At 45.8% G+C, this 15430-nt stretch overlaps 1 protein-coding gene across 3 annotated transcripts in view; it reads left to right on the forward strand.

Moving 5' to 3' along the window:
- The window catches only part of GRIK5 (glutamate ionotropic receptor kainate type subunit 5), a 96289-nt gene that overhangs the window by 64676 nt on the left and 16183 nt on the right, over positions 1-15430 (forward strand). For all 3 annotated transcript variants that reach the window (XM_060186047.1, XM_060186048.1, XM_060186045.1), the window contains one exon: positions 12733-12898. In XM_060186047.1, coding sequence (XP_060042030.1) covers positions 12733-12898 — 166 coding nt within the window. The remainder of the gene's footprint in view (positions 1-12732; positions 12899-15430) is intronic.

Raw genomic sequence — 15430 nt, forward strand, 5'->3', positions numbered from 1 at the left:
AAGTCATCAGGAACGGTGCAGTCTTACAGGCACTGAGCCCTGGAGATAACCCCGGTAGCCAAAATAAAACACAGCAAAAAGATAGCCCAGATAGCTCTTCCTACTTGAACCAGAGAACACCCAGGATGGGGATGTTCTCTCTGTGTTATCGGTTATAGGACACTGAGATCCATGGCAGAGGATAAAATCTTAGACTCTCAAGCATGAGGTCCTAAGTTTGATCCCCAGAATCACATGTGCCAGAGTGATGCTCTGCTTCTCTGTCCCTCCCCACCCCCCCATAAACAAAGAACAAAAAAAACCTTGGGGGGATAGGGGGTGGAGGTAGCATAGTGGTTATGCAAAGGACTTTGATGCCTAAGACTCTCAGGTCCCAGGTTCAGAAACTAGCACTACCATAAGCCAGAGCTGAGCAGTGCTCTGGTTAAAGAAAAAGAGGAGGGAGCAAGGGAGGGAGAGAAAGAGAGGAGGGGGGGAAGGGAGATGACTGAGATCTAGAGAGGGAGAACTCTTTTTTTTTTTTAATATATATATATTTTTATTTATTTTACTTTATTTATTTATTCCCTTTTGTTGCCCTTGTTGTTTTATTGTTGTAGTTATTATTGTTGTTGTCGTCGTTGGATAGGAGAGAGAGAAATGGAGAGGGGAGGGGAAGACAGACGGGGGAGAGAGAGATAGACACCTGCAGACCTACTTCACCGCTTGTGAAGCGTCCCTCCTGTAGGTGGGGAGCTGGGGGCTCAAATCGGGATCCTTACGCTGGTCCTTGTGTTTCATGCCATGTGTGCTTAACCTGCTACGCTACCGCCTGGCCCGAGAGAGAGAGAGAGAGAGAGAGAGAGAGAGAGAATTCTTAAGGAGCCTGAATCTTAAGTTGGAGGACTAGCCAAGCAGAACCACCTCTCTCTCCAGTGTTACTCAGCCCTGACTTGCCCGCAGGTCCCTGGTGACACTTTGAGGGCCATCCCAGGCATCAAGTGTTCTGTGGAGCAACCCCCCCCCCCCACAGACAGAATCCACGCCTCATCAGTCACTGACAGATAGATACTGGCCTCTCACTGCACCTGAGTGCCAGCCACTCAGGCGAATCAGCTCTCTGGAGACAAAGGGCCGAGAGTAAGGATGTAAATGGATAAACAAACACAGGCCCATCATACTTTATGCCAAAGTATGTTCCAAAGAAAGTCTTAAGTGTTCCCTTCAAGCCAACCATAGTGGGTGGCGGCTTTCTCTCTCCCAGCTCAGCGGGACTAGCTACAGATAGCAGTTACTACCAATTCCCTTATCTGCCAGCTTTGAAACTTTTGAGTCTTGATGAATGTTTCATTTTTAAAACTGTGTTTTAAAAGTTACTTGTCGTAGGCTGGGTGGGGTGCAAGTAGTTGAGCGCACATGTAACCATGCACAAGAACCCAGGCCCAAACCCCCTGTCTCCTCCTGCAGAGGGTAAACTTCATAAGTGGTGAAGCAGAGCAGCAGGTGTCTCTCTTTCTTTCCTCTATCTCCTCCACCCCTCTCAATTTATCTCTGTCCTACCAAATTAACAAATAAATTTTAACATATACACACACTTTTTTTTTTTTTTTTTTTTTTTACCAGAGCACTGCTCAGCTCTGGCTTACAGTGGTGCAGGGGATTGAACCTGGGATTTTGGAGCCTCAGGCATGAGAATCTGTTTGTGTAACCATTATGCTGTCTATCCTTGCCCCACATATATATTTTTTAAATCGTCACTGGAATTATCACTGAGACTTGGTACCTGCACGACCAATCCACTGCTTCTGGTGGCTATTTTCATTCATTCTTTCTATCTATCTATTTTTAAAAAATATTTATGGGAGTCGGGCGGTAGCGCAGTGGGTTAAGCATAGGTGGCGCCAAGCGCAAGGACCGGCGTAAGGAGGTGAAGCAGGTCTGCAGGTGTCTATCTTTCTCTCCCCCTCTCTGTCTTCCCCTCCTCTCTCCATTTCTCTCTGTCCTACCCAACAACAATGACATCGATAATAACTACAACAATAAAACAACAAGGGCAACAAAAGGGAATAAAAAATAAATAAAAATAAAATGAAAATAAGAAAAAAAATTATTTATTCCCTTTTGTTGCCCTTGTTGTTTTATTGTTGTAGTTGTTATTGATGTTGTTATTGATGTCATTGTTGTTGGATAGGACCGAGAGAAAAGGAGAGAGGAGGGGAAGACAGAGAGGAGGAGAGAAAGATAGACACCTGCAGACCTGCTTCACTGCCTGTGAAGTGACCCCCCTCCCTGCAGGTGGGGCGCCTGGGGCTCGAACCAAGATCTTTGTGCCAGTCCTTGAGCTTTGAATCGTGTGCTTAATCCTGTGTGCTACCATCCAGCCCCCCTAAAAATGTTTTTAAGAGAGAGAGAGAACACTGGAATCTCACTCTGTCATATTTGATGCTGGAGATCAAACTCCAGGCCTCATGTACACAAGTCAGACTCTATCCACTGTGCTACTTCTCTGGCTGCTGGGTTATTTTTTATTTTATTTACATTTTTAAAAATATTTTGTTTAGGGAGTCGGGTGGTAGCGCAGTGGGTTAAGTGCATGTGGCACAAAGCGCAAGGATCGGAATAAGGATCCCGGTTCGAGCCCCTGGCTCCCCACTTGCAGGGGAGTCGCTTCACAGGCGGTAAAGCAGGTCTGTAGGTGTCTATCTTTCTCTCAGCCTCTCTGTCTTCCCCTCCTCTCTCCGTTTCTCTCTGTCCTATCCAACAATGATGACATCAATAACAATAATAACTACAACACTAGAACAATAAGGGCAACTAAAAAGGAAAATAAATAAATAAATAAAACAAACAACAAAACAACAAGGGCAACAAATGGGAATAAATAAATATTTTTTTAAAATTTTGTTTAGGGGGAGTTGGGCGGTAGCATAGCGGGTTAAGCGCACGTGGCGCAAAGTGCAAGGACTGGCGTAAGGATCCCTGTTCGAGCTCCTGGCTCCCCACTTGCAGGGGAGTCGCTTCACAAGAGGTGAAACAAGTTTGCAGGTTTCTATCTTTCTCTCCTCCTCTCTGTCTTCCCCTCCTCTCTCTACTTCTCTCTGTCCTATTCAACAACAAAGACATCAACAATAATAACTACAACAATAAAACAATGAGGGCAACAAAAGGGAATAATAAAAAAATATTTTTAAAAATATTTTGTTCAGGGTGGGGGTAGATAGCATAATGGTTATGCAAAGATTTTCTCATGCCTGAGGCTCCAAGGTCCCAGTTTCAATCTCCTGCACCATCATAAGCCAGAATTGAGCAGTGGAAACTCCAATAGTTCTCTCAAATTGATCTTCTTCCTTTCTTCTTTCTTTTCTTCCTCTTCCTCCCCCTCTCCCTTCCATGGCTCCTCTTCCCCTCTCCTTCTTCTCTGTTTTATTAATTCACGTATTTCAAATAGAGACAGAGAAACTGAGAGAGAAGGAGGTGGGGGCTGGGCAGTGGCGCGCCAGGTTAAGTGCACATAGTACAAAGCTCAAGGACCTGCGTCAGAATCTGCCTTCGAGTCCCACCACCCCACCTGCAGTGAAGCATGTCTGCAGCTGTCTGTCTTTCTCTCTATATATCTCCTCTTCCTCTCTCAGTTTCTCTCTGTCCTATCCAATAAAAAATTGGGCAAGTGGCCACCAGGAGCCGTGGATCTGTGTTGCAGCACCAACCCTGGTGATAACCCTGGAGTCAAGAGAGGGGGAGGGGGGGGAGGAGAAGGAAGAGGTGGGGCAACCTGCAGCACCACTTGTGAAGCTTCCCCTCTGCAGGTGGGGACTGGGTGCAGGAACCTGGGCTTCTGAACATGATGATGCCCGTGCTCTACCAGGAAGTTCCATTTTCTTTTTCAGGAAGCCGTGTCCTCCTCCCCACCCCCCATGTCTAGCATGTGCCCAGCACAGGACATCTGTCTTCTTTTTTATCTGTTGGAGGAGGGGGTGGGCTGAGATACTTCCCAGCCACAATCCCTGGCACGCCATCTGCAGGGAGCCAGCCCACGCTCAGCTGCAGAGTGGAGGGCAGAGGGGTAGGACAGGACAAGTGACTGGGGTCCCCACCACCGCCAGAAGAGAGCGGGTGCCTCTTCTTCTTCAGAGTGAGGCTGCTGGCCACAGAGACAATGAAAGCATACGCTGCATCGCACCTGCTCTCACACCAGCCTGGAGGGGCTGAGATTAGACTGCCCTGATCCTGGAGTTCAAGGTCACTCGGCTTGCCCAGTGGCAGAGCTGGGATTTGGGGATTTTCCAGAGATCTTTCCATTATTGATTTCAAGTCTAGTGCCGTCGTGGTCAGAGAACATTCTCTGTAGGACTTCCATCCTTTTCAGTTTGTTGAGCCTTGTCTTTGAGCTCAGCAGCTGTTCTCCCCCTGGTAGAAGCTCGTGGCTCCGTGTTTGCTTGCTGAGGAGTGTTCTGCTGGGGGGGGGGGGGGGGTGTGCGGCGTTCTATAAATGGCATTCAGGGCCAGTAGGTGGATTGCACTATTCAAGACTTCTGCCTCCTCACTGATTTCCTGCCTCCTTGTTCTGTCATTTATCAGGAGAAGAGCGTTAAAATGTTTACCTGTAACCGTGGAGAAATTATACCTTTTTCTCTTTGCGCTTTCCTGCCGCTGGAATTGGGCAGGACTGGAATTAAGCACATCAGCATATAGGGTTGTCACCTAGGAGGATGCCTGCTCTGTTGTGTGCATGTCTTGGGTTTGAGCCCAGCCCCCAGCACATGGCAAAGGGAAGCTTCAGTGCTGTGGCGTTGTCCCTTTTCTCCCTGTCTCTCTTTTATTTATTTATTTATTTTTATTTTTCTTGTTTTTATTTTTCCCACCCCATCCCCCACCCCAACCCCATGAAGCCAAACATCCACCCTCACCCTCAACTCAGGGTTTTTGCTTTGGTGCCCTACTCCAAATTTAGTCAGATCCTGCTTTGAGTTTCCCTTTCTGTTATTCTTTCTCAATTTCTGTTTATAAGTGGGATCATCCCATACTCATCTTTATCTTTCTGACTTAGCTCACTTAACATAATTCCTTCTAGCTCCATCAAGATGGGTCAGAGAAGGTGGGTTCATTGCTCTTAATAGCTGCGCAGAGGGTATGGATAGTATATTCACTACAGAAGAGATCCAAAAGGCTAACAAACACATGAAAAATTGCTCCAGGTTGCTGATTGTCAGAGAAATGTCTCTCCATTTTTCAAAACTTTCTTTCTTATGTATTTATTTATTATCAGAGCACTCAGCTCAGGCTTATGGTGGGGATGGGGATTGAATTTGGGACCTCAGAGCTTCAAGCATGAAAGTCATTTTGCATAACCATTATGTTGTCTTCATTTTAAAGATTTTATTTATTTATTAATGAGAAAGATAGGAGGAAAGGGAGAAAGAACCGGACACCACTCTGGTTCATGTACTGCAGGGATTGAACTCAGGACCTTATGCTTAAGAGTCCAATGCTTTAGCCACTGCGCCACCTCCCAGACCACAGTCTTTTTTCTTTTTTTTCTTTGTTGGGGAATTAATGTTTTACATTCAACAGTAAATACATAGTTTGTACATGCATAACATTTCCCAGTTTTCCATATAACAATACAACCCCCACTAGGTCCTCTGAATCCTTCTTGGAGCTGTATTCTCCCCACCCACCCACTCCAGAGTCTTTTACTTTGGTGCAATACGCCAATTCCAGTTCAGGTTCTACTTATGTTTTCTTTTCTGATCTTGTTTTTCTACTTCTGCCTGAGAGTGAGATCATCCCATACTCATCCTTCTGTTTCTGACTTATTTCACTTAACATGAATTTTTCAAGGTCCATCCAAGATCAGCTGAAAATGGTGAAGTCACCATTTTTTATAGTTGAGTAGTAGTCCATTGTGTATATATATATCACAACTTGCTCTGTTGTTGAACACCTGGGTTGCTTCCAGGTACAGTTTTTTTTTTTTTAACATTTTATTTATTTATTTTGGATAGAGATAAAAATTGTGAGGGGAAGAGGAAATATACGTAGGTAGGTAGGTAGATATAGATACCAACCCTGAAGTTTCTCTCCTGCAGATGGTTTTCGGGTACTTGAGCCTGAAGCCCTGGAGACTGTAGATTCAATCTCCAGCACCACCATATGCCAGAGCCAAGCAGTGCTCTGATCTCTTTAATGAGAATAAACAAGTCTTTAAAAACTGACAAATATTTTAAGGGGGGTCTGAGGAGTTAACATAATGCTTATGGAGAAAACTTTCATATCTGAGGCTCTATGGTTCCAGGTTCAATCCCCAGTACTGCCATAAGGCAGAGCTGAGCAGTACTTCTCTCTCTCATTAAATAAATAAAATATTATGTATCATCCCCAGCTTTCTTGTGCATAGGATTTACAGAGTATATCTTTCATTCTACCTATGATATATTTTGCATGGGACTCTTTTTAAAAAATATTTATTTATTCCCTTTTGTTGCCCTTGTTGTTTTATTGTTGTTGTTGTTGTTGTTGTTATTGATGTTGTCATTGTTAGGTAGGATAGAGAAAAATGGAGAAAGGAGGGGAAGACAGAGATGGGGAGAGAAAGATAGACACCTGCAGACCTGCTTCATCGCCTGTGAAGCGATTCCCCTGCAGGTGGGGAGCCGGAGGCTCAAACCAGGATCCATACGCCGGTCCTTGCACTTTGCGCCACCTGTGCTTAACCCGCTGTGCTACCACCCGACTCCCGCATGGGACTCTTACACGATGCGTATGCTTAGGTCTTGAAGCAGAAGTTGGCAATTTCTTCCTGTTTTAGGCTAGAGAGTAAAGTACATTAGGCTTTACCCATATGGTCTCTGTCCCAACTACCCAACCCAATTGTGGTATGGTCACACCCGCATATAGGAGCACGTAAGTGAGTTGAGTTTGGCTGTGTGCCAATAAAACTTTATTTATAGACACTGACACTGGAATCTGCATTTCATGTCATGGATCACGAAATAGTGCTCTTCTATTTCTTCTTCTTTTTAACCTCTTACAAGTGTGAAAACCACTCTTTATTTGTGGGCTGCACAAAAGCAGATATCAAGTCAGATTTGGTCTGTGAGTCATGGTTTGTCAACCCGTGGTTCATACCAGTTCCTTTTGTATTACTAATTTTTAAACCTAAGCTGCTCAGCTTTGGTTTTGGTGGTATGGGGGATTGAACATGAGACTTTGGAGTCTCAGGCATGCATATAATTGATTTAGTTGCTATTTTATTTTATTCTTTTTTCTTTTTTCTTTTTTTGCCTCCAGGGTTATTGCTGGGGCTTGGTGCCTGCACCATGAATCCACTGCTCTTGGCTATATTGTCCCACTTTGTTACTTTTTTTTTTTAGTCGTTGTTGTGGTTATTATTATTGTTATTGATGTCATTGTTGTTGTATAGGACAGAGAGAAATGGAGAGAGGAGGGGAAGACGGGAAGACAGAGAGGGAGAGAGAAAGATAAGAGACCTGCAGACCTGCTTCATCACTTGTGAAGCGATCTCCCAGTGCAGGTGGGGAGCCGGGGGCTCAAACTGGGATCCTTACGCCGGTCCTTGCACTTTGCACCATGTGCACTTAACCTGCTGCACTACCACTTGGTCCCTAGTTGCTATTTTTTAAATTAATTGATTACCTTATTTATTGCCACCAAAGTTATCACATGGATTTGGTGTCTGCATGATAAATCCACTGCTCCTGATGTGATTTTCTTCCTTTCCTTTATATATACATATGGAGAGAGAGAGAGGCAGGGAGAAAGGGAGAGATAGAGAGAGAGATAAATTGAGGGGACCAGGTGGTGGTACACCCAGTTAAGCACACAGGATCCATGCAAGGGCCCGGGTTTGAGTTTTCGCTTCCCACCTGCAACAGGGATGTTCCACAAGTGGCGAAGCAGGTCTGCAAGTATCTGTCTTTCTCCCTCCGTCTCCCCTTTCTCTCTCAGTTTCTTTCTATCCTATTGAATTAAAAAAAAAAAGAAGAAGAAATTTAAAAAGGGCAGGAGAGATAGCATAATAGTTATGCAAAGAGACCTTGTGCCTGAGTCTGATTTCAAATTCCAGGTTTAAACCCCAATATCACATAAACCAGAGCTAAGCAAGAAAGAGAAGAAGAAAAAAAAGAAGAAGGAAAAGAAATAGCCACCAGGAGCAGTGGATTCATAGTGCTGGCACCAAGCTCCAGCAATAATACTGGAGGCAGAGAGAGAGAGAGAGGGAGAGAGAGAGAGAGAGAGACTGAGAGGGACAGGGGAGATAAAAAAGAAAGATAGGCACCTGCAGACCTACTTCACCTACAACTCTGCTTCACCACTCACGAAAGTTGCCTCCTACAGGTGGAGACTAGGAGCTTGAACCTGGGTAAACCTGCATGGTAACATGAGCTCTGTTCTGTGTGCAACACCATTTGGCTTCAAAATTTATTTTTATCCATTAATGAATGAGAAAGAGTGAGAGAATCACTCTGGTATGTGTAACACTAGGGATCAAACTCAGAGCTTCATTCTTAAAAGTCCAGCTCTTTTTTAAATTTTTTATTGGGCAATTAATGTTTTACATTCAACAGTAAGTACAATATTTTGTACATGCATAACATTCCCCAGTTTCCCATATAACAATACAACCCCCACTAGGTCCTCTGAATCCTTCTTGGAGCTGTATTCTCCCCACCCACCCACTCCAGAGTCTTTTACTTTGGTGCAATATGCCAATTCCAGTTCAGATTCTACTTGTGTTTTCTTTTCTGATCTTGTTTTTCAACTCTGCCTGAGAGTGAGATCATCCCCTATTCATCCTTCTGTTTCTGACTTATTTCACTCAACATGATTTTTTCAAGGTCCATCCAAGATCGGCTGAAAATGGTGAAGTCACCATTTTTTACAGCTGAGTAGTAGTCCATTGTGTATATATACCACAACTTGCTCAGCCACTCATCTGTTGTTGGACACCTGGGTTGCTTCCAGGTTTTGGCTATTACAAATTGTGCTGCCAAGAACATATGTGTACACAGATCTTTTTGGATGGATGTGTTGGGTTCCTTAGGATATATCCCCAGGAGAGGAATTGCAGGGTCATAGGGTAGGTCCATTTCTAGCCTTCTGAGAGTTCTCCAGACTATTTTCCACAGAGGTTGGACCAATTGACATTCCCACCAGCAGTGCAGGAGGGTTCCTTTGACCCCACACCCTCTCCAGCATTTGCTGCTGTTACCTTTTCTGATGTATGACATTCTCACAGGAGAGAAGTGGTATCTCATTGTTGTCTTTATTTGCATTTCTCTGACAATCAGAGACTTGGAGCATTTTTTCATGTGTTTCTCGCCCTTTTGGATCTCTTCTGTGGTGAATGTTCTGTCCATGTCCTCCCCCCATTTTTGGGTGGGGTTGTTGTCTTGTTGTTGAGTTTGGCAAGCTCTTTATTTATGTTGGTTATTAAACTGTTGTCTGATGTATGGCATGTAAAGATCTTCTCCCATTCTGTGAGGGGTCTCTTGATTTGGGTAGTGGTTTCTTTTGCTGTGAAGAAGCTTTTTAATTTGATATAGTCCCATAGGTTTATACTTGCCTTAGTCTTCTTTGTAATTGGATTTGTTTCGTTGAAGATGTCTTTAAAATTTATGTGGAAAAGCATTCTGCCAATATTTTCTTCTAAGTATCTGATAGTTTGTGGTCTAACATCCAAGTCCTTGATCCACTTGGAATTTACTTTTGTATTTAGTGAAATACAGTGGTTCAGTTTCATTCTTCTGCATGTTTCAACCCATTGTTTCCAACACCATTTGTTGAAGAGACTCTGCTTTCCCCATTTAATAGTCTGGGCCCCTTTGTCAAAGATTAGATGTCCATAGATGTCCATGGGGGAAAGTCCAGCTCTTTATTCACTGTGCCACTTCCTGGGCTGCTCCAGGTTTATTTATTTATTTATTTATTTATTTATTTACGATAGAGACAAAAATGGAGAAGGAAGGGGGAAATAGAAAGGTAAAGAGAGGGGGCTGGGCGGTATCTCAGCAGGTTAAGAGCACGTAGCACAGAGCTCAAGGACCGCTGTAAGGATTCTGGTTCGAGCCCCCGGCTCCCCACCTGCAGGGGAGTCACTTCACAGGTGGTCAAGCAGGTCTGCAGGTGTCTTTCTCTCCCCCTTAGTCTTTCCTTTCTCGCTCCATTTCTCTCTGTCCTATCCAACAACAATGACATCAATAACAACAATAATAACCACCACCTCAATAAAACAACAAGGGTAACAAAAGGGAAAAAAATAGTCTCCAGGAGCAGTGGATTCATGGTGCAGACACTGAGCCCCAGAAATAACCCTGGAGGCAAAAGAAAAAGAAAGAGAGAGACGGGGGGGGGGGGGGGGGGGAGGAAGGAAGGAAGGAAGGAAGGAAGGAAAAGGGAGACACCTGAGGCACTTCTTTACTGCTTTATGAAGCTTTCCCACTGCAGAGGGGAGAGGGGGGCTTGAACTTGAGTCCTTGAACATTGTAACAGATATGTTCTACCAGTTGCCCACTGCCTGGCTCCTGACCAGGCTGATTGATGCACACATTACATTGCATAAGGACTCAGGTTCAGGCTCCTAGCCCCCACCTGCACACTTCACAAGTGGTGGAGCAGCACTGCAGATGTTTCTCTTTCTCTTTTCCTGTCTCCCTCTCAATTTTTCTACGTTGCTAATCAAAATAATAATAATAATAATTATAAAAGATTTATTTATTGCAACCCAGGACGTGAAGCTGTGGATAGAGCATAGTACTTACAAACGTGAGATCGTTTTTTTGTTTTTTTTTAATATTTTATTTATTTATTTTAATTTTTTCCCTTTTGTTGCCCTTGTTGTTTATTATTGTTGTTGTTGTTGCTGTTGTTGTTGTTGGCTAGGACAGAGAGAAGTGGAGAGAGGAGGGGAGACAGAGAGGGGGAGAGAAAGACAGACACCCACAGACCTGCTTCACCACTTGTGAAGCGACTCCCCTGCAGGTGGGGAGCCAGGGTCTTGAACAGGGATCCTGATGCTGGTCCCTGCGCTTTCCACCACATGCGCTTAACCTGCTGCACCCTGGCGGGCTCCCAAGATCTTTTTTCTTTTTAAATTTTATGTATTTATGTATTTATTTGTTTATTTATTTATTGGCTAGAGACAGCCAGAAATTGAGAGGGGCAGGGGGTGAAAGAGAGGGAGAGAGACAGACACCTACAATATGACTTCACCACTTGAAGAGTTTCCTCCTGCAGGTGGGGGCCAGGGGCTCAAGCCTGGGTCCTTTTGTATTGTAACGTGTGTTCAACCAGGTGTGTGCCACCACCCAGCCCCCAAGCATAAGATCTTGAATTCAGTCCCCAGTATTCCATGTGCTAGGGTTCGAGTGCTTGCACAATGATTCTACTGCTCCTGGTGGCCTTTTTTTTTCCTAATAGAGACAGAGAGAAGCAAGGGTGGGAGAGGGAGAAAGAGAGACACCTGCAGCACTGCTTCACTGCTGCTCATGACACTTCCCCCTGCAGGTGGGGATCAGAGGTTTGAACCCAAGTTCTCACTCATGGTAATATGTGCTTAACCAGGTGTGCTACCTCCTGGCCCCTAAAATAAAGATTTATTTATTTTTATTTATTTGTGGGAGAGAAAGCGAATCAAAGTATAATTCTGTCATAGGCAGTATTAGGGATTGAATTCAGGACCTTGTACTTGCAAAGCCTGTGCTTATCACACTAAGGAGAGACCTCCACCTCTCCTTCTCACCCTCTCTCTCTCTCTTTTTAAAGATTTTATTTATTTATTAATGAGAAGATAGGAAGAGAGAGAAAGAACCAGACATCATTCTGGTACATGTGCTGCCGGGGATCGAACTCAGGACCTCATGCTTGAGAGTCTAAAGCTTTATCACTGCACCACCTCCTGGACCACGTCTCTCTCTCTCTCTCTCTCTCTTTTTTAATATTTATTTATTTATTTTCCTTTTTGTTGCCCTTGTTTAATTTTGTTGTGGTTATTGATGTCATTGTTGTTGGATAGGACAGAGAGAAATGGAGAGAGGAGGGGAAGACAGAGAGGGGGAGAGAAAGATAGACACCTGCAGACCTGCTTCACCGCCTGTGAAGCGACTCCCCTGCAGGTGGGGAGCCAGGGGCTCAAACCGGGATCCTTACACTGGTCCTTGTGCTTTGCACCAGGTGCACTTAACCTGCTGCGCCACCGCCCAACTCCCTCTCTCTCTCTCTTTTTTTGTTACCAGAGCATTGTTCAGTTCTGGCTTATGGTGGTTTGCATAACCATTATGCTATCTACCCTCCGCCACCTCTCTCTCTTTCTAATATTTATTTATTTTATTTGATAGGACAGAGAGGAATTGAGAGGGAAAGGAAGACAGGGAGAGAGAGAGAGAGACGTGCAGCACTGCTTCACCACCTGTGAAGCTTCCCCTCTTCCAGTGGAGAGTGGGGGCTTGAACCTGGGTCCTTGTGTATGATGCCATAGACACTCAACCCTGCATATCACCACCTGGTCCCACCTGGCCCCTCCACCTCTCCTCAGTAGGAAGTAGTATTCCAGCCCGGGAGATCTGGCAACAGTACTCTGGCTCTCAGCCTCTCCACCTGTGGGCAGTCACTGATCCTTCTAGATGCCGAGGTCACAGGGCTGCATGGGGGGAGGAGGACCAGCACAGGGGCGCGTGGCCTCGGGCAGGGCTGAGGGGTGGCTCCAGCCTGCAGCTCACCCCTCCTGCCCCTCAGGTGGGCCTTCACCTTGATCATCATCTCCTCCTACACGGCCAACCTGGCCGCCTTCCTCACCGTGCAGCGTATGGAGGTGCCTGTGGAGTCGGCTGACGACCTGGCGGACCAGACCAACATCGAGTACGGCACCATCCACGCCGGCTCCACCATGACCTTTTTCCAGGTGGGCCACCGCAGCTGCCTGAGCTTGGGATCCCTTCCTCCCCGCCGTGCATGGCCAACCTCTTGGTGGTGACAATCAGGGAAGCTGGGGAGTAGAAGACACTTGCCCACCACGGCAGGAAGTGCTCCTGCCTGGCTGAGAGAGGGGATAGTGTTAGCCCAGGGAAGGGAGGGATGGAGGCAGGTGTGGGGTCTGGTGTGGAGTCAGTGATGGACAGGCCAAAATGGGGGTCAGAAAAGCAGCTAGGAGGGTTGGGTCTGGAAGGGAGATAGAGAGGCAGAAAGAGGGAAAGCTAACAGCACCAAGGGCCAGCAGAGAGGAGAGCAATGGGACATCAGGGTGAAAAGAACTTATCCTGTGGATTTTGGGGGTGATGGGAAGGAATTTAAAGAAAACAAATGAGGCTGAGAGGGGCCAAGGTCTGTATTCTAGCACTGTGATTGGATCCCAGAAGTGGAGAGGCAGAAACTGATATGGAATAAAGGGAGGACCCATTTAGAGCTGGAAGTGAAGTGAGTAAGAGCCCAAAAAAGTCTGGGGGCTGGGTGGTGGCATACTTGGTTGATTGCATGTTACCTTGTGCAAGGAAGGATCTGGGTTTGAGCCCCCACTCCCCACTTACAGGAAGAATGCTTCGATGAGTTGTGAAGCAGGCTTTGTTTCTTCCCCTTTCTCAAATTCTCACTGTCCTATCAAATATAATAAAAAATAATAAAGCAAAACAGTTTTAGAAAGAAAGAAAGCGAAGCACTGTTACAGAGGCTTTTGCAAAAAAGGAAAAAGTGTTACTGCTATTCTAACATGCAGAAGGGACTGGAGCCAGGCTCAGTCAGCCCCTCTCTTTGTTCTAAAGAATAAAGTTCATACAAGGAGAAGAAAGAGCTGGAAACTGTAGCCTGTCAGTTTCTTCAGAAATAGGAAGTGGGTTTGGGGATAAACAAAGCCAGACCTTGAGGCCCTCTAGTTACTCAAAAAAGTTACCATTCTTCTGAATCTTGATAGGTTTATCTTCTGTAGTAGGTCTTTTTTTATTATTTTATTTATTTCTTATTGGATAGAAACAGAGAGAAATTGAGAGGTGAAGGCAGAGGGAGAAAGAGACCTATAGCTCTACTTTACCACTTGTGAAGCTTCCCCCTGCAAGTGGGGACTGGGGGCTTGAGCCCAGGTCCTTGTGCATTATAGTGTGTGCACTTAACCAGGTGCACTAGTGCCTAGCCCCTGCAGTAGATCTTAAGATCTGTCTTGCCCCAAAGGTAGAAGACGAGCAGTGACAAGGGTGGGGTGAGTGTTGAGGCCATCAAGTCACTTGGTGTTTTGGGTTATGGTGGGTTTTGCTTAACTTCTGTTAGTTTCTGTAAACAGTACTGGACAGTTCTTATCTTTCTTTTCTCTCTCTTTTCCTTTTCCTTTTCTTTTTGGTCTCCTGGGTTCCACTCATCCAGAATGACTTTTTGAGATAGGGAGGGAGGAAGGGAGAGAAGGAGGGAGGGAGAGAGAGAGAGAGGTAGAGGCCAGGCTGTCATGCACATGGCAAAGCAGTGTGCTATCCAAGTGAGCTATTTTGCCACCCAGTTCTTTTTTTTTTTTTTTTTTTGCCTCCAGGGTTATTGCTGGGGCTCAGTGGCTGCACCATCAATCCCCTGCTTCTGGAGGCCATTTTCCCCCCTTTTGTTGCCCTTGTTGTAGCCTTGTTGTGGCTATTGTTGTTGTTGATGTCGTTGTTGTTGGATAGGACAGAGAGAAATGGAGAGAGGAGGGGAAGACAGAGAGGGAGAGAGAAAGATAGACACCTGCAGACCTGCTTCACCGCCTGTGAAGCGACTCCCCTGCAGGTGGGGAGCGGGGGGCTCGAACCGGTATCCTTATGATGGTCCTTATGCCTTGCGCCACATGCGCGTAACCTGCTGCGCTACCACCTGACCCCCATAGTCCTTATCTTTTGTCTGACTCTCTTTTACCTATCTTGACTTTGCTTCTCTAGGGCCATGTTAGTAGCCTAACCCTTTTGATTTCAGAAGTCTCCTCTGTGGGTAGGGACAGACCAAACTTTTTTTGGGGGTGGGGGTGGGGGTAAAGGAGAGGATGAGTGTGTGGACTCTCAGGCGGCAGAGCCGGTTCCTACATGAGAGACCAGAGGAGGGGCCTTTGGGACACCTAAAGGTAGAATCTGCACCAAAGGTCAGAGAAGGAGGGCAGGGCCATGTCCAGCTCCCAGGTTTGAGCCCCCAGTGCACCCACATGGAAGCGCTTTGGGTCTAGGGTTAGCTTCAGTGCTGTGGTGTCTTCTGTCTCCACCTGAAAGTCAGTCCAGAAGGGTGAAATTACACACGCACAAGGCCTAAGGGTGACAGAGGGAGAGGGAAAAAGAGCAGGCAGTGGTGCCCCTGGTTAACACTCATAGTGCCATGGTGCAAGGACCTGGGTTTGAGCCCTTGCTCCCCACCTGCAGCAGGGACATTTCATGAGCGGTGAAGCAGGTCTGTAGGTGTCTGCCTGTCTCTCTCCCTCTTGATCTCCCCCTCCCTCTTA

This window comes from Erinaceus europaeus, chromosome 2 (assembly GCF_950295315.1).
Source record: "Erinaceus europaeus chromosome 2, mEriEur2.1, whole genome shotgun sequence".
Taxonomy (NCBI): Eukaryota; Metazoa; Chordata; class Mammalia; order Eulipotyphla; family Erinaceidae; genus Erinaceus; species Erinaceus europaeus.